The 26,258-nt window shown below is 41.4% G+C and overlaps 1 protein-coding gene across 5 annotated transcripts; it reads right to left on the reverse strand.

Moving 5' to 3' along the window:
• Positions 1 to 645: 645 nt before the first annotated feature.
• On the reverse strand, positions 646 to 24,140 carry LOC119415024 (plasminogen activator inhibitor 1 RNA-binding protein). 5 transcript variants are annotated; one of them, XM_037682153.1, is made up of 9 exons: positions 23,755 to 24,140; positions 14,598 to 14,778; positions 12,258 to 12,398; positions 8,511 to 8,582; positions 8,189 to 8,263; positions 7,835 to 8,012; positions 2,684 to 2,749; positions 1,846 to 2,031; positions 646 to 910 (listed from the first exon to the last, which is right to left on the reverse strand). In XM_037682153.1, the coding sequence occupies exons 1-9, from the start codon at positions 24,008 to 24,010 to the stop codon at positions 851 to 853; spliced, it is 1,215 nt and encodes a 404-aa protein (XP_037538081.1). In that variant the 5' UTR covers positions 24,011 to 24,140; the 3' UTR covers positions 646 to 850. The 5 variants fall into 5 exon arrangements, with proteins under 5 accessions (XP_037538081.1, XP_037538078.1, XP_037538080.1 ...); XM_037682150.1 differs by having other exon boundaries at positions 1,846 to 2,034; XM_037682152.1 differs by having other exon boundaries at positions 1,846 to 1,919; positions 2,740 to 2,749; positions 12,258 to 12,401.
• Positions 24,141 to 26,258: the final 2,118 nt, after the last annotated feature.

Below are 26,258 nucleotides of genomic sequence, written 5' to 3' on the forward strand. Positions count from 1 at the left end.
GGGGAGGAGAAGGGTGTTGCTTAGTGGTCCGGAAGTAGCCCTACTTGCGTGACCTAGAGGACCAGCCTTACACACCGGGCCACGGGACAACCTAAAAACAGGTAGCACATCTGCATCAGAAGATACAAAAGCATTACTAAGCACTGGTCCACTTTATCAAAAATAAAATAAGAAAGAGGCATTACCTTTCACTGCACATCAAGCAGAAATTATACCAAGCTTGTGTCTGAAGTCAATTTGCTGATCCTCAATTTGTCAAGAACAGTCAGAATTACACTTTAATGCACATTATTCTGTACTCCAGACATCTAATACAAGTTCTTCATGTAGTGTCACGCTACCGTGGCAGAGTGTGTTACTGGGGGGAGATCTGGAGGAGCCCCACTAAAGTCTTTTCTACAAATGACTTCATAATACTCAACTGAAGTCATCAGGAAAAAAAAGAGATGCACACACTTTAATCCAACTGCAGAAATACATAAAATCAAGCAGCACAAAAATATTAATGAAGTATGTATAATCTCTGAAAAAAAAAAAAAAAAAAAAAAAAAAAAAAAAAAAAAAAAAAAAAAAAGATAAAAGAAAACATCCCTGCTTTCCTGTTCCTAGATACAAAACTTCAGTGTAACAAGAGGTGCTTTTCCATTTTTTTTGTTTTTGTTTTTGCTCTTTAAAACTGATAAAACTTTAGTCCTCTGGTGTTGTGAGTGGTATGGGATGACAGTCTGCCATGTTTTTTTTTTAATCTTTGTTTTTCTTATATACTTGAAGATGTGGTAAGCATGCAAGCCTCGTAGAGGAGGGGCCCGGAAGGGCAGATGGGTTGGGCTGGTGGTGAGAGACGGAGCTTTTAGGCCAAGGCTGGGAAGGCCTCGGGATCATCCACGTTAGGGACTGACGCTCCGCTCGCCTGAAAACACAAGAGAACCAGAACAGTCAGGGCCTGAATCAGAGCTGCTGGAAGGGACAAAGCCAAGTTTAGTAAACAACAAAGAAATAAATAAAGAAAAAACACTGCAGTCCAACGACAGAACACAAATGTAGCATTACTGTAGTCCCTCACTACGACGAGGTTCGACTTCTGTGGACTCGCTCTATCGCTGTTTGTGGGCGTACAGTCCAGAATATTACACAAAAGATATTGTACAAGACACACGATTGTGGACTGTGCAGTGATATCACTGTGCAGAACTCATGTAGATGTGACAAAGTTAACGACAATGCAAATGTTAATGACTTTTCTGGCAATTTAGATGAACAAACAGCAGCAGCCAGATGAAGTAATTTCCCTGCAGAACTGTCGTATTTCCATTGAAATGCCTGTAAAAAAGGAACATAACAAAAATAACATTAAGGTGAACCGCTATAAAAATTCTAAGAGGACTTTATGAGATGCCAAGACTTTAGTGTCGACTGTGTTTAAAATATTCTCTTTAGCTCATCGGTTCTGAAAGAATTAAACTGTTTCTGCTAATTGAGGTCATTCAAAGAGTCGTCTACAAAAATACACTTAAGATTTTATTCATTCTTTCTTTTGGCTGTCAGAGGCTGAAAAGAACAAAACTACTGTTCTCAACATTTTCACAACAGCCCAGTCAAACTGAATGAAACCTTTAACAGCATGTTCTGTAAAGTGCACGGAGGTGATAACGTTCGGCTGCACTGCCGAATAACACCCAGATATTAGAAGCTGCACAACAATGGACATCGAACAGCTGATAATTGAGGATCAGTGTTTATGAACCTCACCGATGAGGTCGGCGGCCGAGCTTCAGCTGTTATCCTGAAGAGTCTGTTCAGTCACTGAGCTGAACCTTTTATGAAGGACACCGTTTGTGTCGTTACCTTTTCAGACCGCCCTCCCCCACGTGCCGGCCGGCTGCCTCCCCCTCCGCGGCCTCCTCTGCCTCCGCGAGCACCCCCACGCCCGCGACCAGGACGGCCCAGGTCTCCGAAGTTGATCTCCAGTTGAGAAGTGATGTCGTTGGCTGGTTTGCGGAAATGGTGGTCACTGGACTCGTCAGCGGTGCCCTGCTGTAACAGACCAGGTGGAGGTGGAACAGCTGCTAGAGTCCTGCTCAATGGTCCACGGAGAAAATCTACAGAGTTAAGTCAGGTCCTCCATCCAGAGGACCTGACTTAACTCTGTAGAACAGCTTTTTTGTGTTTGCTTTCAACTTTTCAAAATACATTCATACACATTCAACCCCCCCCCCCCCCCCCACACACACACACACACAGTCATATGATTTGAAGGTCTCTGGTTTGACTCCTTGGACTGACAACATCAAAATGGGGGTGAAGCACCCACACCTCCACCCTCATTTGTCCCACTATGGGCCCTTGAGCAAGGCCCTTAACCCCCACCATCTGCTCCCCTGGGTGCCCTAGATGGCAGCTCACAGAGGGCTGTGGGAGCTCGGTGGTCTGTGGTTGCATCAGGAAGAACATCCGGCATAAAAACAATCACAAAGTCAAATTATAAACGTTCCTTGCTCAAGGGACCAGGGTTGGTGCTTCATCATGTCAGCAAGGGGATTTAAACCGGCGGCCTTCTGATCACAGGGTCACTTCTCTAACCTCTGCACCAACGCTCCCCCCTCAAAATGCATATATTGAAATGGTTTCATAGAAACATCAGCCAATGAATGGTTTTATGGACTACATGGACGGGTGCAGGTACCTTGTGGTAAACAGCAGGAGTGTCTGGTTCCGTCTCTGAGCCTTCGATCAAAGCACCAACAGGCCTCTGAGGAGGAAAAGCATTTTGTGTTTCAGCTGCGACATGTTACTGAAGCTTCAGAACAGCAGGAGGATGTTGCACAATGACTGCATCAAGCCTTGGATTATTTTATGGTCTAAAATTAACACGTATTCAAGATCAACCTTCAATTCAGTCATTTTGAATAAAAGTTTGTTGAAATAGAACTTTTAAGGATCTAAAGATGGTAACGTTCAGGGTTTAAAGCAGAAAAAAAAAATCTTGACTTACATATTTTTTACACTTAGAGGTTATCTGAGAATCATCAACCTCCTCCATTTATTCACACATTCTGAAGGACGAGAGGGGTTCTGGACAACTTTTCTGTAGTTTACCTTCCTGTCATTTCAGTGTTTTCAACTGAGGTGTTGTCAGATACAATTGAAGGTTCTTAATGACGTTGTTGAAGCACTGGAAGCTAAGGATTATTGTGCTGCACTTTTCTTAGACCTGTCTAAAGCTTTTGACACTGTGGATCATAACATCTTGTGTCATAAACTCAGAAATTGGTTTCTCAGAACACACCATTGGTTGGTTCTCTAACAATCTCTCAGATCAGAGGCAATGTGTTCAACATAATGGTACTTCCTCCAGTTATTTAACAGTCAACAATGGTGTACCTCAAGGCTCAGTCTTAGGACCCACCCTCTTTACAATCTACATACATAATGTAGGTAAAAACATCCCTAATGCATCCATACATTTCTACTGATGACACAGTTGTTTATTGTCGAGCTAAAACTGTTGCTAAGGCTTTCCAGCTTTTGAAATCTGCATTCAACATCATCCAGACTGATTTGTTTCACCTCAAACTTGTCCTAAATGCCGACAAAACCAAAGGGATGCTTTTTTCAAACAGGAAGTCAGTCCCAGCAGTTCTCCCTCCAATTTTATCCTCAAATGGTGTCCCCATTGAGCTTGTTGATTCCTATAAATATTTGGGTATCTTGGTCGACTCACATCTCTTTTAAGCTCCATGTGGAAAACTTGGTAAAGAAACTGAAAGTTAAACTGGGTTTCTTTTTCAGAAACAGATCCTGTCTAACCCTGAATGCTAGAAAACGCCTTGTATCTGTGACTTTCCTTCCCTCCATTGATTACGGTGACATTATTTACATGAACGCTCCTACAAGAACCCTGCAGATGTTGGATGCTGCCTATCATGGTGCACTAAGATTCATAACTGGCTGTGATTATCGTACCCACCACTGTACCCTGTATTGACTGGTTAACTGGTCATCATTAACTTCACGCAGACTCTCTCACTGGTACATTTTCATCTTTAAATCACTTCTTGGTTTGTTGCCTTCATACATCTCCTCCTACATGTCTCTGCGTGAGTGCAGCTACAGCGTGCACTCTCAGGACATTATTACCTGCAGTGTTCCCTCAGTGAGGACTGAACTAGGCAAAAGGGCCTTCTCCTACTCCACTCCTGTTTCCTGGAATTTCTTACAAAAAGATCTGAAGCTCTCGACCTTGACCTCTCTAAGTGTCTTTAAGAATCTGTTGGACTCCTGGCAGGGACCAATGCAGACATGTTCCTGTTTTTAGTTTTCTACATTCACCTTAGAATCTAGCTGTTTTGTTACTCTTTTTGCCATCTTATTTGTACAAATAAATAAATCTGTATAACTTTTTATAACTGTCTATTGTTGTCACTGTTGTCCATTGTCGTCATCAATCTTTGTTGAAATCAGGTCTCTCTTGAAAAACAGAAATCGGTCTACCATACTGCCCCACCTCTCGTCTGCTCACTGCTTGGACAACAGTCAAAACAGCTGCACCGCCCCGGCAGAATGCAGCTGATTTGACCATTAAAGTGCATTTATTAAGCAAATGTTGGACTGAGACACACCTTTGCTAGAATTTCGAGCAAACAAATAATTGTTTTAGATGCTTTTCTTGTGAAATTTCAAAGAAACGAGCAGCGTTCCTCCACCTTTTTTATCCCCCCCCCCCTCCCTCTGCGCGCTCCTGGAGCACCGAGGCAGTAAATACTTTTGAAATGCAGCTGATTTGACCATTAAAGTGCATTTATTAAGCCAACATTAGACTGAGACACACCTTTGCTATAATTTCAAGCAAACAAACAATTATTTTTAGGTGTTAAACTTATTAAATTCTTGTTAAAGTCCTCCCGTGCACGCTCCTGTGGCCGCCATTTGGCAGCCCATCGATGTTTGGCACAACACCGGCCCACATTTCTGGGTTGTCACCGCTGATGCACAACAAACGTGACGCGTCAGCGGTGACACATAATAGATGTGACGTACACGACGAAGCAACATATTTATGGATTTTTCCACTTTATTAGACAAATATGGACTGATGAGACTTATAGGGCGGAGCGACAAGTACGGCATAAATTACGGTACATGAAGTCTTTTGCAAAGTGTAACTTACATTTTTTATTGTATTTGTTTTAATGAGAAATGGATTATACTTACAGAATTTCAGCTCATAGAGTCATTCAGTACTGTTAATTGTTCATAGTTGCCAATTTATTATTGAATTCCATGTTCCACAGTAGTTACCTCTCTGTGTGGTTCTAAATATAATCCAGTTTAGCTCATCTAAACGGCCACAACACCTTGTTGTTGCTATAATACTGTGCATACATGTAGCTGTCTCTAAGTTGGAAACAGCTCTGGGTTCACTGTGTATCAGACAGCACGACTGAATAAAATCATGACTGCATTTCTCTTCATTTGTTGAAATCAGTTTAATCTCTCTATCTTAGTCAGATTGAATGGCATTAACAAAACAAAATACAAGCCCCCCCCCCCCCCCATTTAATTCTTCCAATGATGGAAATCCACTTTGGCAAGTTCAAAATGATGGAAATCTGTTGCAGAAACTGAGGATTTTAATCAGTGCATGTCTACTGCACTTCCAAATCCTGAGTGCCCAAGTAACATCTGCTGATTCAGTCTCTTGTTGCACTCTTAACAGCCTCACAGCAGATGACCACAAAAAAAAAAAAGTTAGCTGTAATTCATCGTTACACATCAACACGTTGTTCTACTTGTGTCACAGAATTAGTTTATCAGTTCAAGTTGCAGGCCAACAGTAACAAACAACTAGCTGAGGTCAGAGGTACAAGCAAAGCTGACTGACACTGTAGAGCAGAGGTGGACGCCGCCGAGGAGTTCGTTAAGAAAATTTAAAATATTTAAAACAATCAGAAAACATCGGTGAGAGAGACCTTTAAACAAAGCTTACAGAGCCCCTTCCCACTGGAAGCGTTGATTTACACAAACACAGTGCCAGGTCTGGTCTCGCCGAGACATCATCAGCGAGGATGTTCTCCGTTTAACCAGTGCTTTCCCCTTATACGTACTGGGAACAACCTCTGACTCATGGTGTCAGTTTACAGACAATAACAGAAACTTCAACATAAACACCACAGCAAACCTGAACTAGGGCTGGACAATGTATCGAACATACTCAAGTATCACAAGGTTTTCAATTTACGATGGTTAAAATGGCTCCATCACAACCATAGAGTATTATTAGACCTGAAAATCCGTGTAGATCTCCTTTTCCTGCGCAGCCCCTTCTCCCTCACTGAATACAAACACGACCCCTCACGTGCTGCTTCACACACGCTTACCGGTACGAACATTGGGGAGGTGGCGCAGCTGAAGAGGATTATTATTTAATATATGTAAATAGTTTATTCTTTAGACATTTAGTAGCGTTACAGCTGTTTGTTAATAAAAGTGCCTGTGTGACAATTGGAGCAAAGCTTTGACTCCATTATTAATTTTGGTCCACACCGCCCAGCCCTAACCTGAACAGGACAAAAACAAGAATAATCCATTCCCACACTCAGAAACATTGTAAACAATCAGAAACACTGCACTTATAATTTTCACAAGGCTACCCAGCATGCTTTGCAGCTCACACAGTCTCTCTGGGACTCTTACAGAGAAAACTTCTGGCACTTATATATAGTTATCAACCAAAATGAAGAAATACATAGTGATGAAAGTTTTGGCCATATTATCCAGTCCCAACATGCCATAATCTTTATGGTGGGGCCACCCTCCATGGACAAGGCAGGGGAAATGCTAATATGGCTAATACGGTCTTTTTACTCCTCCACTTCTGGAGTTCAAGTATCTTGGGGTCTTGTTCACGAATGAGGGAAAAACGAAGCGAGAGCTCGATAGGTGGATAGGTGTGGCGTCGGCAGTGAAGCGGACGCTGTGCCGGTCTGTCGTGGTGAAGAGAGAGCTGAGTCAAAAGGCAAAGCTCTCAATTTACCAGTCGACCTACGTTCCTACCCTCATGTGATGATGTTTCTCAGCTGGCCTGGGAACGCCTCAGGATTCCCCCGAAGGAGCAGACCCAAGTGGCTGGGGAGAGGGAAGTCTGGGCCTCACTACTTAGGCTGCAACCCCCTCGACCTGACCCCGGATAAGCAGAAGAAAATGGATGGTCTTTTTACAGTTAATGTGCAGGCTCAAAGTCAGAATTTTGTGATGCTTTGTGGTCTCAATAGTTTCATGCCTACTTCAAGTTGAGTTACTCAGACTAAAACCTCTACAACCGAACCAAACGAGAAGCTGGATTGGCAATACCCCCCACCTAAAGACCGCAACAAAGACAGATATGCGGCTGACTTTTCCCCACAAAACCATCCAAGCGTTAAAGGAAAAGGCACCAAAAGTATTATGGGTTCTGATTCACTGTTTAAACCAGCATTCAAATGCTCTGGCTGAACGCTCTTCCTCCATGGTAAACCTTTAATTAGCTACAGCATGTCATTGCTATCCTGTACAAAAACAACAAGCACAAGTACAAATAAGAAACAGGTGCAGGTTCTGCTTCTTGCTTACTGCTGCCTCCTGCCTGTCTTGTCAAGAGTGTTGTCTGGGAGTGATAGATATTACAAAAAGAAGGCCCAAAACACTGCAGATTCCAGATGAATCCCTCAGGGGAACCGCACAGCAGCCCCCCCCAGTAAAACCATCCAGTACAAAACAAACATGACCAAAATTGAAGGTCCATCCTAACCCGGATCCCTACAAGCACCGCGCTGATGTGTCAGGTTTTCACACTTACGTCTTCACTCTTGGACTTGTGCAGCACATATCCTTTCTTCCACTGGCTGTCGGCTCCCTCGTTGGGCTTGCGGATGTTGAACTCCACCTTGGTGCGCTCCTTATCCTGCATGGCCTTCCACTCGTCGAGGGTCATCTCTTTGGGGCCTTCGTTTTTCACCTCTTCAACCTCGTTCTCTCTGGAAGGCACCACAAGAATGTAAGAACACAAACGTTCCCACAGTTTGTTTTAACCTCGAGTCAGAGCGTCAGTGTTTCTGCTGTTTGCAGCAGTGACTGGAACATGAAGTTTGTCAGTGAAGGCATTTGACAGAAAAATAGAACCCCAAATTGTGGAAAAAGAACAGATTCTGACTTGTTCTCGGAGCTGGCAGGTGTATTTTCCTCCCCCTCTGTGGTCGTCTCAGGAGCAGCAGTCTGTTCAGCTTCACTGCAAACAAGAACAAGTCACTTGTTTGAATACTAAAACAATTGCAAACGCTTTGCGATTTATCAATTCTATAGAGAACTGTTACTACACGCATTTAATTTAATATAAATTAAAGCTTTATTATTTAACATGACATTAAAACATGTGCTTTTACAAAAACAGAACCACTTCATAGAAATACAGAACAAGAAAAATCTATGGCTTCTCATCCCTTTTCCCCCCCCCCCCCCCCATCAATAAAACTTACTTCACTTCATCCTTCACGCTGCCCCAGTTGTGCGAGCCAGCACCACTGCGCTTCTCCTCACTTTTTGGATTGCTGCAGAGACAAATAATATTTTTTTTAAACACGCATACATATATTGGTCATTTGTAACAATGTGGTTACAAAACTGAACACGAGTGAAAAGCACAGATCAAAGTCATAATATCACTGAAACAATAATGGCTGAAATGACTGGATTTCCTGTAAAAAGTCAAAGGACGTTGAAGAAACTTATAAACAACAAACATAAAATTTATTGGTCAATAAGTGTCAAACGATACTTTCTGATTTATTTATTTTTTAGAGCATGAATACAAACGCAGAGGGATTCTGATTGAAGCCTCACATCCAGCAAGTTGTAAAAAATAAAATAAAATTCAGCTAAAACTTCAGTTACGTCTTTACAATCTTGTAAGACTTTAGGACTAGTAGAATATAAAGACCTAACTAATTCGATATCAATATATCTTGCGATATACTTTTATTCAATAACGATGAGTTTTAAGCACATTTTCGATATGATTACAGCGTTTCACTGACACATTTCTGTTTCTGTTCAGGTTGAAGCGGCCACTTCAGTTTCAACCCGGACAGAAAAAGGTGCGACACAACTACCTAAGAAGTGTGTGGTGACGTAATGTTACGCAGAGCTCAAGTCCAGAAGGCGTTAGTGGTAGCAGGCTAAGCTAGGCTAACCTCCAATGCGCGTTAAGTTTTCTCTTCAAAATGAGTGCCCTGATCGTCAGAATGTGACTGAACAAGGTTTCACAAGCGAAGAGAAAGCAGAGGACATCAATGACAGGAGAGAAAAGACTAATTCGCTGATTTGGAAGTGGTTCGGCTTTCTAAGATCTGATAAACTGCAGGTTTCAGTCAATGTGCTGCAAAATGTGACGGAGAGTCGTTCTAACTAGCGTTTGGAACATCTAACTTGTTCCTCTTGACAGAAGATGATGAGTCACAAGATGAAGCACAATAAGGTTTGAGCCAACGTGTCCCTGAAACACTCCCCAGCGCTGCATGTTTTTTGTTTGTTTGTTTTTATCATTTATTCATTCATTTAAAATAAAACAAATTCATCAGAAAGAAAAAAAAAACATTGAATGAAAAGGTTGCAGAAAGATGAAAAAAATTCTGATCTGCCCCTAATTTAAAAAATACAAAATAACTACAAACAAACAACAACTTTGACTTGAACAATCTCCAAACTGAAAACAAAAAAACTTCAGGGATCCTTCACCTGGTCCTAAACGTTCCCAACAACTTTAACTATCATCTTTTTAAACATATAAATTGTTTTAGAAATGTTTATGGTGATATCAAGACAATTCCATAATCCTGTTCCCTGAATTACAACGCAGCTCCTTCACACTAGTTCTAAATGGAGGTTTTACAAACATTTACATTCCCTTAAGTTATATTGACTCTGCTTTTTTTATATTTATTTTTTACAAATTTTAATTGAATATTTGGGGCTAATATTTTTATGAGCTTTATATGTGACTTGTAAAATACTATATTCAATCAAATCATAACATTTTAATAATTTTAATTGATGAAATAATATATTTGTTGGGTGACCTTCATACTACTAATAATTCTTATAGCTCTTTTTTGTATAAAATAGAAATAGGGTTTGTAATTGTTTTGCTTTTCCCCAAACTTCATTACAATAGAATAAATATGGAACAATCATTACATTATACAAAGCTTTGTCATTCAAAAACTATTTTACTTTATACAGTAATGCAATTGATTGTTATTTTTTAGTATTTTATATGAGATTTCCACGTCAGCTTCTCATCAATAACGAGACCCAAAAATTTTATTTCATTAACAACGAATTTCAATGCTGTCAATTGTAAAGTTGTTGTTTAAAGCTAAAACTATTAATATTGACAAAGTTGAGAATTTAATGTTTATTTGACAGTGATTTCAATTTTTTTGAAGGCTAAATACAAATAAAAGGTGAACATTAATTTTTTTGTATAGTTTGTAGTTTTTCCTGAGGCTTTTATATTGTTTATATCGATATCGACCGAAATTAAGAAATATATCGTGATAAAAGTTTTGGCCATATCATCCAGCCCTAGATCTAACTAAATTCACCAAAAACTAAATAAAAAAACAACTTCTCTTCTGTTCAGTAGTTTGACAAGTTTTCCTTTCCAACAAGGAAACCTTGTCATATAAGAATAACAGAGCGTGGTGTTCCAAGACCCACGCACTGTTTTAAGAAACAGTATTTTTAGTAAAATTATTAAAAAAAAGAAAAGAGCTTAATGTCTTGTAGAGCAGAACCTGACCAATATATTGGTAGAGCTGATAATTTAGGCTGACACGGGCCTTTGGGGAACGATATTGGTGATAATTGTTCCATTATTGGCCGATATAAGCACTTCTCTGATTTTCAGCCCTAAAATGCTGGGAACAAGCCGTAAATGTACAATGTATCCAGCAGAGGGCGCATGAAGACCACTTTCAAGTCAACGCCGTTCACTTAGGTTTCACTTTCAGGGCAGCCGAAGCAGGGAGCAACTATGTAGCATATTTTGCTGAACAGAGCATGGAAAGTTTATTTTAATTGATCTGTAAAATAAATGAACAATAATACATTCTCTTCAATCCTCCAACCCGCTTGTCATTAGCTACGTGCCTCAAGTTAGCAAGCTAACGTTTAGATATCCTAGAATAGGCTTTTGTCTTGTTAAACGTCATCTAAAACAATAAATCTAACTTACAGGTAAAACATACCAGTGTTAACGTTATCTTTGCTGTTCTCAATGAAATGCATCGTTTGTCTGAAATCATTACTTCTCTGCAAAAATCAAAACAAACCAAAAAAAAAAAAAAAAAAAACGCTGCTGAGGTCAATACTAATTAGGCCTTCACCATACATGACTGACTAAACAGTGAACGGGGAAGGGTGTTTCGTTGTTAAATTTATATTTTTGTAACACATTTGATAACTTTATGGTAGATAGTGGAGGACAGAAAATGTGAACGCACGTTAGGGTCTGTTTCAAGACTTCCAAGTGTTAAAACAGGTTTAAAAGTAGCTGTTTACTTAAGATTCTTGAGGTGAACAAAGCCCAAAAATTGTCAGTCAGTTTATCGGTTATCAGCTGTTTCGCCCTCAATTCAATTCAGTTTATTTATATAGTGCCAAGTCACAACAGAAGCCATCTCAGGGCACTGAACAAACACATTCATATACATTAAATAAAACAACACACCCAATATCAGCATAGGCGATAGCTAAAATGTCCATATTGGTCAGGTTCTAATGTCTCGTCGTCTTTCTGTTCACTATATCAGGAAAGCGACTGCTGGAAGTCAGCTATAGACAGATGGAGTGACAGACCACGAGCAGTCATCTGTGCATGCTCTTAAACATGTCAAATATTCAGGCTATTCACGCACAATTTATCAAAGCTTCATTCTATTTTAGGCAGAAGTTGGCACTCTGAACATTTGTTTTGTACTTTTGTTTGCAAGCCTGTTTTTTCCAAACATTATATTACATCATATTAAAAAAATTAAGTTAAAATCAATACGAATTAAAATAAATTTTTTTTGATTTTTGATTTTTTTTTGGGGGGGGGGGGGACAAAACTAGTCTTGTACATAAGTTGGTAAGTTAACTGAAATACAGACATCAGAGCAGTCCCGTGTAAAATCTTACTTTGCGTTCAGCTTACAGAGTAGAGATGTTCTTCGATCACTCACGATTTGTCGTTGCTGCTGTGTCTATCAAAGTCTCGTTTCCCGCGGGAGTCAAAGCCGTCTCCTCTGCCCATGCCTCGTCCTCTTCCACCACGCCCCCCTCGGCCGCCACCACGCCCTCTCGGGGGCCTGTCTGCAGAAGGCCTGCTGGACAAAAACAATTTCAGCACAAAGTGAGCTTAGACTTAGCTGTTCACATGATGTAAAAGGTTTTGCATAATCGATCAAAAAGTCTGCTTTTGTGTAAAAAAAACAAACAAACAAACAAACTAAAAAAGCTGATTATCAAAAGCAAAGTTTAAAATTGTATCAATATTTTACATGAAATGTCTTTATCTTACATTGTCAAGAATTTAAGGACACACTCAGAGGAATCCTGAATAAATGCTCAGAAGAGTTGCTGATTGTTTGGGGAAAATTTGAGAAGTTAAACTTTTAAACTTTGCATCACATTAACTCTTAATAAAAGTGAGGAAGCTACAGAATAAACGTTTCAAATTAAGTCAGATATAAAACTTTTCCCAAATAAACTGTCATTATTTCCACAGAGTGAAACTACCAATCAAACTAGATGTGGCTACACTTTTAACCGGTTCTGTGACCTCTTAGACTTGGACCTAAGGCTGAGTACCGAACTTTGGTTCTTTTAAGGTACTGACCGAACTGCTTCTGTCGGTATATGTATCAAAAAATGCCTCGTCTTTCGGTGTCAAGTTTCAGTGATCGGCTGTAACATTACACGTGGTTTCAACCACGTGTAACGTTACAGACAATGCCAGTGCAGCAACTTGCAACGCAGGACAAACACGTCCGTGTAGGACTGTATACTGAACAGAGGTTCTTTTATAGCACCGACCGAGTGTATGGATTGAAGCGTCACTCTTCTTTCGGTGTCAAGTTTCGGTATTGGATGTAACGTGTCACGTGGTTTCAGCACGCAGGCAGGTAAAACACCAGACATATGACAAACAGACTACGTGTTTACACCCAGTGCTGTATGTCTATGGTGCTGGTTCCGCCCACAGACGGGGTTCATGTGTGCAACGCTTGTTTTGTTTGAACGGCTTCAATTTATGAGCGGAAAGTTGCTCCATGTTTGTCTTCAAAGGGGACCGCAGCCTCCCCCCCTCCTCTCAGCGTTAAAGTCAGCCTGTGAGTGTTGAACGGCCTGATTCATTATCTCCACAACCGGACTCCTCTTCATCAAAGAACTCCGAGGACGGAGCTGTGTCTGGGATTTCAGCTGGAAAGTTTACGTTTGTTAACGTTACTGCAACTTAATACAAGCAGCGGTGAATTAAAGTAGGATACATGTAACGCTAACTTTAAGATATTAGTGTGTAGCTTTATGCTCTGTAGCTAGCTAAATCAGAAGCTAACTAAAGACTGACAGTAACAGATAAAGCTTAGCTTGTAAAAATGTGATCATCCATCAGGTCAGCTGGTTAAACAGTTCAACTAATGTTCACCGTTTCTCTTCACAGGAGCCTCTGACCCTGATGTGAGGAGCACAGACAAAAGAAGAGTGAGGTGGGGGCCACAGGACAGTCACAAACTTTGTTGTTAAAAGTTTGCTGCCTTTTTCTACAGTGGAGGCTGCATGTTGGAGGTAAGTTAAGCTGTAAAATATATTGTTGACCAGTTAAACCTTTATTTCTCAGCCTAAATAATGTTTTTTGATCAATAATAATACAACCATGTTATTGTTGATGTTTTGTTCTCATGTCAATTAGGGAGATGATCAGAGCCCTAAACCCCAGAGAACCACAGAGAAGATTCAGGCAGACACACAGAGGTGCAGATGTCTGCATCAACTCTAACCTCAGTGAATCCAGTGACCTGCTGGTGGAATGTGAGGGACAATATGTCAGTGCTGTCAAACTGACAACCAGGTATCTGTGTGTGCAACAATCATCATCTACAGCCTCAGAGTGAACACTTCCTACTGCTGGAGACACCATCAGCCAGGAGTGGGCTTGTTTGTGTCCAGAGAAAGCAGACATGTTTCTGAAGAACAACTGTTAAGTGAAAAGGTCCTCAGTGTGTAGCAGTGAACATTAGACACTGACGTGTCACTGGTTTGAAACTTTTCTTTTCACTTGGACATTATTTATTTTCATGTAAGAAAACAGCTTGGAATAGAAAAATACCAAAGTTAAAAAACCAAACTCATGATTTGTACTGTAACGTGTAACATCATTTTATTCTTGTTAGAATTAATAATTATAAAATTGGTACCGAAAAAAGTACCATTCAGGAACAGATATGGAAGTGAAGGTACCGATCTACAACATTTTTGAACGATACCCAGCCCTTCTTGGACCAACGTCTCATTCTACTCACTTGTCTGCAGGGAACTCTGCACTTCCCTCAGGCCTTTCCTCAGCAGGCTTCTCAAAACGGCGTTCACGAGGAGGTCGGCGGTCAGGCCTCTTGTCTCCAGGTCGCCCTTCACCTTGTCCACCTTGATGTTGGGATCCAGACTGACCCTGCTGGTCTGGTCTCCTGCCCACTCGTCTGATACCTGCAAAGCCCAAACGGACCACAGATTGTGAGGACGCTGCCATGACAGTAAATTCTGTTCCATTTCAACGGGCAGATTTATATTATGTTTACTGCTGCGGTTGCCACAACCCTGCCTGCACTTTGTATGTAAAAAGTATTACCATAATTTTTGGTCTATAAGCAGCAACTTTTTCCCTGCAGACTTTGAACCCCGCAGCTTAAACAACACTTTGGCTAATTTATGGATTTTTTTTTTTTAATGGGCTAATGAGCTTCCTGCTGCCAAAACATTATGCTTCGTCACACCCGAGCACTGACATAGCTGCCCAATGCATGTCACTCTTGGGGGCGGGGTCCTCGTGATTCAATGAGACTACATGCATAAATAAAAAGGTAAAAATAAAAATCTGACCAAAGTAATTACTAGGGGTGCACCGATAAATCGGCCGGCCGATCGATCGGCCCCGATTTCCTTAATTTGGGGAGATCGGCGATCGGCCGATCTTTAAATGAGAAGCCGATTTTATCCACCGATCTTATCTGCCTCCGGAAAGGTCTGAAAATCAGCTGCTGTCCCCTTTTGCTCCACTGTGAGAGCTCACACACAGGTCACTCGGAGCAGCCATGTCGTCGGTTTGGAAGTTCTACGCTGTAAAAGAAAATGAGCCAAAGATCGCAATTTGCAATTCGTGTAAAGCCGAAGTAAGTCGTGGTGGAGCCACCACCAAAACCTTTAATACAACAAACCTCGTTCGCCATTTAAGAAATCACCACGCCGCCAAGTATGCAATGTTTGAAGAGAGCAACCAAGCTAAGGCTAATGCTAAAGCTAGCGCTAACAAAGAGGCAGTCGGTGGGTCGCTGTTAGCTTTTATGAGCAACGAAAAGAGCAAAGCTACCACGAGGAAAGTGATGGAGTTCATGGCATTAGACGACCAGCCATTTTCAGTCATTGAGGACAAAGGTTTTAGAAGCTTGATGCAGCACGTGTGCCCACGATATAATATGCCGAGTCGGAAATATTTTTCTGATGTTGCATTACCGGAGTTGTTCAGCCAAGTTTCGAGAGACACCCGCAGCCTGCTAAAAGCTAATACAAATACACTCAGCTTTACAACAGACATCTGGACTTCTGATGTAAGTTTAATGTCCATGTTAAGTTTTACTGCACAGTGGATTGACGAACAGTTCGAACGTCATCAAGTGCTCTTAAACTGTAAAGAAATGGTGGTGTCTCACACTGCGGCCAATTTATCAGCAGAGTTTAAGGCGATGCTGAATCACTGGGAAATCGATAATGGAAGAGTTCACGTTGTTTTACGGGATAATGCTCGTAATATGGCCAAAGCGCTGGATGATATCAACCTGAAAAGTTTACCCTGCCTGGCACACACACTGCAACTGGTTGTAAATGAGGGACAGCTGGCGCAGCGCAGCATCACAGACATGGTGGCAACAGGAAGGAGAATTGTTGGACATTTTAAGCATTCATCACTTGCCTATTCCCGACTTTATGACATACAGACACAGTTAGGTCAACCCAGGAAACGATTACAGCAAGACGTTTCAACGAGGTGGAACAGCACAGTCTACATGCTGCAGTCGCTGTTGGAGCAGAGACGTGCTATTGGCGTGTATGCTGCTGAGCATGAGTTACCAGCCACACTCACAGCACACCAGTGGGAGCTACTGGACAATGTGCTCACCATTCTTGCACCTTTTGAGGAACTCACAAAGGAGATTAGCTCATCAACAGCTACAGCAGCAGATGTCATCCCAGCCATCACTGCACTCAAGCGGATTTTGGAGAGGCAAGCGAGCACAGACCGTGGCGTGGGTACAGCCAAAGCTACGTTGCTGGAGGCTGTTGTGAGAAGATTCAGCAACATTGAGCATGAGCCCCTGTACAGCTTGGCCACTGTTCTGGATCCAAGGCAAGTAACTATTAACATTCTATTTTAGCCATAATGACTTTTAGCCTACTACTATATTTCAACAAACATTTAAATTAAATTAAAAATAAAAATGTATTGATTGAAATGCATTTCTTTATTTACATGCAAGTCATAAAAACTGTTAATGTATACAAAACACAATGATTGACCCATCTTTCTTTGTTTATGCAAAACAAGGTACAAGAATCGCTACTTCTCAGCAGAGGTGAAAGATGACGTGAAACTGCTCCTTTTGACCAAACTTGCAGAGGGGGAGACCAGATGCACACCTGCTGCAGGAACATCCTCTGAAGTGGGACCTCCTGATATCGATGAACCTGCAGCCAAAAGGCGTAGTCTACTGTTTGCAGCTCACGACGAAATCTTGAAGGAGAACATTGAACAGGAGCAACAGCTGGCCAGCCCTTCAGCTATGCAGGTACAGAACTACCTATCTGAGGTTCCTGTCGAAAGGAGCCAGGACCCATTGGTCTACTGGAAGATCAATGAAAATCGTTTCCCTCATCTTGCTCTACTTGCCCGAACCTATCTCTATGCCCCATGCACAAGCGTTGAAAGCGAGCGCCTGTTTAGCTTGGCTGGACATGTAGTAGATGAGAAAAGAAGTCGCCTGTCTGGTGACAAAGCAGAAATGCTTTTGTTCATCAAGAAAAACCTGCCACTAATGAAAGTGACTGGAATAAGTCTGTGAGAACTAACTTACCAGTGTTAGTTCTTATTACCCACTGACTTGAAAATGTTACACTTGTTGCATTATCTTTTTTTTTTTTTTAAATGTAACAAGTGAAAGAGTTGAAGGAACTGAACATTTTTTTTTAGTTAATTTTATAGTTTTAACAAAAATTGTGTAAACTTCATTTATATTTCAGAATACTACCTCATGACAAGTTAAAACAACAAGTTTGTATTGTTTCTAGGGTATTTTTCAAGGGTATGTTTTACAATAAAATAAGATTGGTAAATTGAAGGTGCATTGTGATCTTGTAACACCTGACACTGTTGCTTATAAAAAAAAAATCGGTATCGGCCAAAATCGGAATCGGCAGTTCAGACTTTCAAAAAATCGGTGATCGGCCTGAAAATTGAAATCGGTGCACCCCTAGTAATTACTGAACAGGTCACAGTTGAACCAATTAAAAGGGGAGGGGAGGAGAGGAATCCCCCATGTGCAGAGCATGTTGGGGGGGACGACTCCCCTGCATGGAGCACAATCTGGCAGCAGGAGGAATATGAAGATAGCGATCAATGACTTCCTGGTAGGCTACTGTATTTTTTTACGACAATGAAAGACTGAAGGCTCACACAGACTCGAGCGTACGTCAGTCCGCAGAGGTCCACGCGTACCAGATAGAGTCAAAGCAGACACCCGCAGGGCATGTCCACGCAAAGCTCAATTTTTACGACCACGTACGTGCACTCTGTGTCGCACAATAAACTGCCCGGCAACAGACTGTTTTGTATGAGACACAAATGTCTTAAATTCCCCTTGTTCATCCCTGATCTGGCCTTTTCTTTAGATTTTTGCCAAAAGGCAGTGATCTCTTTCTCCTCAACAGTTGACGCCATGATTGAAATTGTGAGAAATTAAGGAATTTGCCACGAGCGAATTAAAATCAGGTCCAGCATGGCTGCAGGAGGGTCTGGAGATTTCCTGGTGGGCTGGTCTGATGTGTGGGTTGCAGGGCCAGCACTCCATAAAAAAAAAAAAAAAAATTAAATAAACCTTTTATTAACAACATATAAACACAGAACACCGCTGCGGCTGCCAGTTTTTTTCCCCTTTATTTGTCAACCTGTCAATCAATCCAGTAGGCATGTCAGCAAATGACCAATTGGTGACCTCAATTTGTCCCAAAGGTAAACGCCCCTTGCCTGCGGAGCTGGTCTGCAGCCGCTCAGGGTGTATGCTCGAGCATGAAGTCCAAACCCACTGCAGACAGTGCACAGTTTCCGTGCGGACTGAGGACTGCTCGAGTCTGTGCGAGCCTTGAGGATGTGTGTGATGACGTTTCTCTGAGGCTGTTCAATTCTGACACCGAAGAAGACTTCAGTCGTTTTAGTGCACAGGAGGAAGATGAAGATAGCGATCAGTGACTTTTCCTGGTAAGCAACTGATTTTTGTTTTCTTTTTAAAATGAGCCGTTTTAAAAACATTGTTCAGAAAAAAATATTTACTGTACATATTTGTTTATGTTACCGGTAAATATTTAATTAAAAGTAAAAAAAAATAAAATAAAATAAAACCTCTCTGTGCAACATCTTTCTATGTACCATATTTTGCGGCGTATAAGTTGCAGTTTTTTTGCATAGATTTGTCAGTCCTGCGACTCGACACTGAAGCGACTTATACAAGTTTTTTTTCCCCTCCAATATTTATAACGCAATTTTTGACTGACTCTTTAAATTTTGAAGAACATCTGGCATAAACCAACAGAAATGTTCCTGTTTTTATTATTTTACATCACTTTATAATGTAGCTGTTTTTGTTTTTAATATAAATTTCAAATCATATGTTTTTTATGATTGTTTACTGTTGTACTGACAAATATCTCCTGGAGGGTAAACTATATCTTGGCTGCAAGTATCAAGCTGTAAAATCTTTTGTTTTCTACAACTGATAGTGGTTGGTCATTAATTATGATGAAGTTTAGCAACTTCTCTGTAAAACATTTGAGCTCCGTGGTTTCAGCGGCGTCTTCTTCTTGTTCAATCCGAAGCAGGCAGTCTGATTTGGGTCAGCTGCGCTCAGTCTGTCCCTCCTCAGAGACGGGCAGACTGAGCGGGGCAGATTGGACTCGGCTGGCCGGGGTCGAGTCGCCTCTTTCCGGTTGTGCAAAGAGCAGCGCCCCGCTGAAGCCACGGAGCTCGAATGTCCAACGTAAAACTAACTTTAACGTGGTTTAATGTGATGCTATGGCTATGAACTGGATTTCCTGAATGTGAGGCGGGTCTTATTACTCTGGGTTCATGAGACACGCCGCCGTTCGGGAAATCCATTCCATCGTTTGAAGCCAACATGCATCATGGATCGGAAATATCTGATATGTAAATTATGCTGGTATCGGAGGCCGATACAGATACTGGATCGGCCCCATCCCTAGTTACAATAATCCACACTTTTAATCCAGGTTACACTCTTCCCTCAAGGACACATTTTACAAAGTAGCTACATATTGTGCAGGTACATATTGTGCAGGTATAAAGAATACATTTGTATATATTTTTGTGCACACTTTTTTTTTTAAATAGAAGCTATTTTGACAAACTATTTTTTATTGTTCAATATTTTACTAACAGAATATTCAAGTAGCAACATGTTTTTTGTGCGATTTGCTGTCAGTCAAATTTTGGAATAAAGAGGTGGTAATTAAAACTTCTTTCCCCCCCCCGATTTACTGAAAAATGAATCCCCCTATTAATCGATTATTGAAATGATCGTTAGTTGCAGCCCGAGTCGTCCCGTGTGCGCTCGCTTCACTCAGCTGGTGCAAACAGAGGAACGCTGGAGAGCATAGATGGATTGCGCCGCCCAGGCGAAATGAAGACGTTTTGACTATTAAAGTGCATTTATTAAGTAAAAGATAAATTGAAACACACCTCTGCTATAATGTCGAGCAAACAAATAATTGCTTTTAAGTGTAAATAAGAATTGCAACAGCCAGTCCTGTGCGCACATGCTTTGCTCAGCTGGTGGAGGCAGAAGAACGCTGGAGAACTAGCGGCTCCAGCCGTGATGGATGGATGGATGGCACCGTTTTGACCATTAAACAAACACATAATAAATATGACGGGTCAGCTGTGATGCATAATAAATGTGACTTATGCTTTTTTTTCCTCTTCATGATGCTTTTTTTTGACTGATGCAACTTGATAGTCGAGCGACTTATACTATGGAAAATACACTAAATATCTCATGTCACAACGTGAACACCGGCAGCTTTATACACAAGCACAGCTTATAGGCAGGCGTGGCCGTACTGAGGAGGCCGATACACAGAATGATTTCTCTCTTACTGTAGATTCTGGTGTTTGACCTAAAAAAACTAAATACTGGCAAAAGTCAACATTTTAGTTCAGATTTTATTTTGGGGGCAATGCAAGGTTGCAGATTCGCTTTCAGATCCATCCATATATCTTTTCTTCCTTTTTGGGTCACGGGGGTCACTGGTGCCTCCATCAAGCAGTTACTGTGGGAGAGGCCAGGGACACTGGCGTGGACAGGTTTCAGTCCACAGGGACACAGAGACAAACAACCATTCACTCTCACTCACACACAGGAACAACTTGGAGCATGTGTGTCAAAACTCGAGGCCCGTGGACCAAATATGGCCCTCGTTAACATCTTATCTGACCCAAAGAAGATATTTTAAATTAAAACATTTATTTCTTCTCAAGTCACTTAATAACTAAACATAATTTAGTGCAGACTTCTCCTGACAGTTGGATAACTATGAAGTGAAGAATTATTATTATTTCTCCCAGTAATCTTTGAATTTAAAGCAGAAAAAGCATCCCAGAATGACAGATGAGACCAATGAAACTCTTGAGCGGGGGTCTGCAACCTTTACGTTCAAAGAGCCGTGTTTACACCCGTGTTCACTACATTAAACATGTCCCGAGCCGCAACAACTAGCTACAATTGTGGTCATCAACTAGTGGCCGAGCACTTAAGGTTTCCTGAAGGTGGCCAGTAGGGGTGACATTATAAAGCAAAAAAAAAAAATACCTAATGATTTTTAACATTTATTATAGAAAAAGACCAGATTCTTGCAAAGGGGTTAAAAAAAAATATCAGTTTTTACCTTTTTTTAAATTAAAAAAATCCATAAACTATGCAAACAGTTCTTCAAATAAAGCATCGAGATAAAGTATGTTTTACTCCTTGTACTCGCTCCAACGTTCACATATTTGCAAAAGAAATGACAGGAAAACTGAACTAGGGGTGCAGAAAAAAACTGATTAATCTAAAGGCCCATAAATCAATTAAAAATGCGTTTAAGTTGAATTATTTCTATCCTACACCCGAGCGTACTGCATATCGCATTAAGCATCTGCTCGGCCACCGTAGAATTGGGCCTTGTAGGCCACCGTACAGCAAGCTAGTTAGCCAGCTCCCTTTATCTGAACGGAGTCCGTTAGCATGGAGCAGCAGGACAGCGCGATTCAACCCGCTCCTTCCGTCGTTAAGTCATTTCAGATCCTACAATGTTCCGGGGGAAGAAGGAGCTTGACAAGAGCACGGTTGTTTTCAAGAAGTGTAAAATAAAATTGCGGTACATGATTTTGGAAATGCGACAAATGCGCAGAAGGCAGATGAAAAGCGAAGCAGCAGACCAGCTCAACAAACTTCCAGCTAATTCTCCAAGAGCGGTCAAGATTTCCCTCTCCACTTCCTGCTGTATCACAAACACTTATGAGCAGACAGCTCAGTGGAAGGTGAGTTAAGTTTATTTTTAATATGTTGGACCCAACGTACGTTATTCCTTCATGTAGCTTTTTTTTAGCAATAAAGCAGCGCTACAACTCCACCATGAAACAAAGAATAAAGTAGAAGCTGTGATGCTACCAGCTGCACCTCAAAAGGTAACGGTTTTTCTCATATTTTACTAAAACTTATACAAGTTATACAAAAATCTTAATGCAATTTATCTTTTAAACAGGTTGAAGAGGCCAGATGAGACATCACCTGGAGCCAGTTCTAAATGATAGTTTATAAATTACAGTTCAGAAGAGTTGTACAGGTTTTAAAATTGTGTTTAATATTTACTAAACATGAATCAATATGGTTAAGACTGAAGTCTGTATATTTCATATTAGGTGAAGTTTTGAAAATATAACAAATGTTAGAGCAATATGGTAAAAAAAAAACCCGTGAAGTCTGTATTTTATGAAGAGTTAAAGGTTAATATACTATGGTAGGCTGAAGTCTTTGTTTACTTTTGTATTTCTATATTTTGAATTATTTGTCTGTGATGGACTGGACACCTGTCCAGGTGTCCCCCGCCTCTCGCACGGTGATGGCTGGACATGGGCACCAGGGACCCCCGCAACTTGAAAAGTAAGATGTGGGTAAAAGATGGTGGATGGATGAATTACGCGTTCCTAGTTTTTTTATTTTATTTTAGAAAAATCCAGGCAGCTAAGCAAATACTGGTAATTTAAGTTACAGCATTTTATGCACTCCTGTATTTGCTCCTGATTTTGGTATAAATATAAAATTATGCAAAAAAAAAGATCATCATTGTTTTAAATAAATGTTCTATTTGTTTACATCGCTGTTTAATCGTTTCATCTCGTCAATTACACAATTTAAACAAAATTTATGACCATTTCAATAGAACAATTGTTCCTGAATGGAAAATCGATTTGGAATTGAATCGCGACACCAAAAATCAGAATCAAATCACCAGACACAGACATTTGCACCCGTTGTTTGAACTAATGCTTTGCTGTTGATGTATAACAACCAATAAAACTCAGTTTTATGAGAGTTGTTAAAGCTTGAAAGAGCTGCTGCTGCAGAGGGACCACAGAGTGGCTCCAGAGCCGCACATTGAGGAACCTACAACCAAGAAAAGATGTCAGCTGTCTGACTCTGACTGAAAAAGGCCTTTGGTGTAAAATTAATTATTTTGGCTCCCTAACCGACAGCCCTGATAGTTACCAACGTGCCTAACATGCATGTGAAGAAACCCACGCGTGCACGGGGCACATGCAACCATGCTGATCAGAGGATCGATCAGTTCGTGCTTGCAGCTCCGGTGGTTTATTTACTGCAACAAGAGACGATGTTTAATGGTTTTCTTCACAGCAGCTGGTTCTTTAAGTTGACCTGCAGTGATCAGAAGCTCGAACCCAACTCGCTCCTCTGGTGCTGACGGAACCGACCTGCGACCCCCGGGACCTCCCCTGCAGGTACATCAGGTGTACCCGGTGCTCCACAACAAGAGGACGGGCCGACCCGCAGCTAACCGCTAGCAGGAGCCGCACATGACGAGAAATAACGCACGAAGCGGGGCTCGGTGCGGAGCTGCCATTACCTTCTTTCTTCAGCGGAACCGGAGCAGGAGCTTCCTCCTTCTTGTCCAGCAGCGGGTTCTTTCGGTCCTTCTGCGACTCCTTCTTCGGCTGCTTGGCGGCTTGCGCCGCCGTCTTGGTGGTGCCTGCGGCGGCCCCCTCCCTCTTCTTGTTTTCAGCGGCTTTTAGGATCTCGAACGGGTCGGACTCGTCGTCCAATAGCTGGTCGAACCTGTTGGTCACGACGCAGCCGAAGCCTTCCTGCAGGTGTCCGGGCATGATGGCGCCCCTTCAACGGGATTCACCTCCGATTCTACGAGGCTTGATGCGACCCACTCGCTGGATGCTGCCACAAAATGGCTGGGAGAGCTGCCCCTTCTCTTCCGGTGCGAGCGGCATCCGGGACATTGCGCCGCGCGCACTGATCTGAGCACGCGGAGGGCTGCGTGTTTTTATTTACGTTTCTCACGTCGACTTTCATTTCCCGCCATTAATCCTGAGTTTAAGGTTCTCAACCTTTTGTGATCCAAACAGACAATTCTGCACATTTGCTCGCTAAAAAAAGGAAAGAGCAGCAAAACAGAAGCAAGCTTTAAATACACTTTATGATAAGGTGAGGGATGTCATCATGGAGACTGATGAAACAATGGTCTCTTTTAATGTCACATCACTCTTTGCAAATGTCCTCCATCAGAAACTGAGACCTCACAGTCATCAACTCTTGAAACTGTGCCTGCAGTCAACCTACTTCACATATGGGGAGCAATATTATAGGCAGAAACATGGGTGTGCTATGGGGTCTCCAGTTTCTCCTATTGTTGCCAACCTGTACATGGAGGAGGTAGAAAAGAGAGCCTTGACGTCCTTTTCAGGGACACCTCCAAGTCATTGGTTCAGGTATGTTGACGACACCTGGGTTAAAATCAAATCTCAGGAAGTCCAACATTTTACTGACCACATCAACTCTGTGGATAAATACATCAAGTTCACACGAGAAGATGTAAAAAATGGCAGGTTGGCTTTCTTGGACTGTGAGGTCTCAGTCTCTGATAGAGGACTTTTGCAACCGAGGTGTACCTCAAACCCACCCACACAGACCAGCATTTGCAGTTTGACTCCCATCACCCTTTGGAGCACAAGTTAGGAGTCATCAGGACTCTGTACCACAGAGCAGACAGCGTCCCCACTAGCTCAGGAGCCAGGCAGAAGGAGAAATCCCACACAAGACAGGCTCTAGAGCAATGTGGATATCCTAACTGGGCCTTCCTGAAAGCAGAGAAGAAACCCAAACAGGACTCCAGTCAGCCAACAGGTGAAAAGGAGGAACCCAGACCCAGACCAGTGGTCATTCCATATGTTGAGGGAGTATCAGAGAAACTGAGACGTTTATTTTCTAAACATAACGTCCCAGTGGCTTTTAAACCCCAAAATACATTACGGCAAAGACTGGTTCATCCCAAAGATCCAGTCCCCCGGCACAAACAGAGTAATGTTGTGTATGCTGTTCAGTGTCAGGAGGGTGATCAGTCTTACATCGGGGAAACTAAACAGCCACTGGCCAAAAGGATGGCCCAGCACAGAAGATCAACATCATCAGGCCAGGACTCTGCGGTCTACACTCATCTCCAGGCCAGCGGTCACTCTTTCAGGGATGAAGATGTTCACATCCTGGACAGAGAGGAACGATGGTTTGAGAGAGGAGTAAAGGAGGCCATCTTTGTGAAAAGAAATCGTCCATCATTAAACAGGGGTGGAGGCCTCCGGGTTCAACTGTCCCCCTCTTACAATGCTGTGATTGCTAGTATCACTCAGCCCTCTGTGAACCAGTAGAATCAGGATTACAAGGCTAGTGCTGATTCCCACCCACCCATTCTTTTTTTTTTTTTTTTTGGTGAAAATAAGAGAATCAACAAATAATTTCTAAACTAACTAATATCCTTCATGGTGGATAAACTAGTGCAGGGCTCTCCAGTAAACTACTCAGGGGGCCACGGTTTCTGAAAGCCAGCAGCTCAGGGGCCGGACATTCAGCAATTAAAGTCATTATGTAAATAAACCAAGTATTATAATGATCTGTTACCTTTTAAACTAGTTTATTTTGTTGCATTGAATCATAAATGCAATAAACAGAACCCAAAACAAGAACAATTCACACACACACATATATATATATATCTATACATATCTCTATATCTATCTCTATATCTATATATATCCATCTCTATCTATCCATCCAACCATCCATATATAAAAATAACTAAATAAAAAAATTATATATATATATATATAATTTTTTTTATTTAGTTATTTCTTTTTAAATTATTATTATTTTTAATGAAACTCATTGTAGGGCTGGACATCTGCTCACAGACTCATGTTCATGTTTGTGCTGATGTTCAATGTTTTATGTTATGAGTGCTTAGTGTATATTTAGTTGATGTTTTTCTTAGTTCACATCTTAGATGTTATTACTGTTTTTCTTTTACATTTTATTGTTGGATGTAACTGGGACCCCGTGTACATAATT

The sequence above is a fragment of the Nematolebias whitei genome, chromosome 9, assembly GCF_014905685.2.
Source record: "Nematolebias whitei isolate Nwh7 chromosome 9, NemWhi1, whole genome shotgun sequence".
Classification (NCBI taxonomy): Eukaryota; Metazoa; Chordata; class Actinopteri; order Cyprinodontiformes; family Rivulidae; genus Nematolebias; species Nematolebias whitei.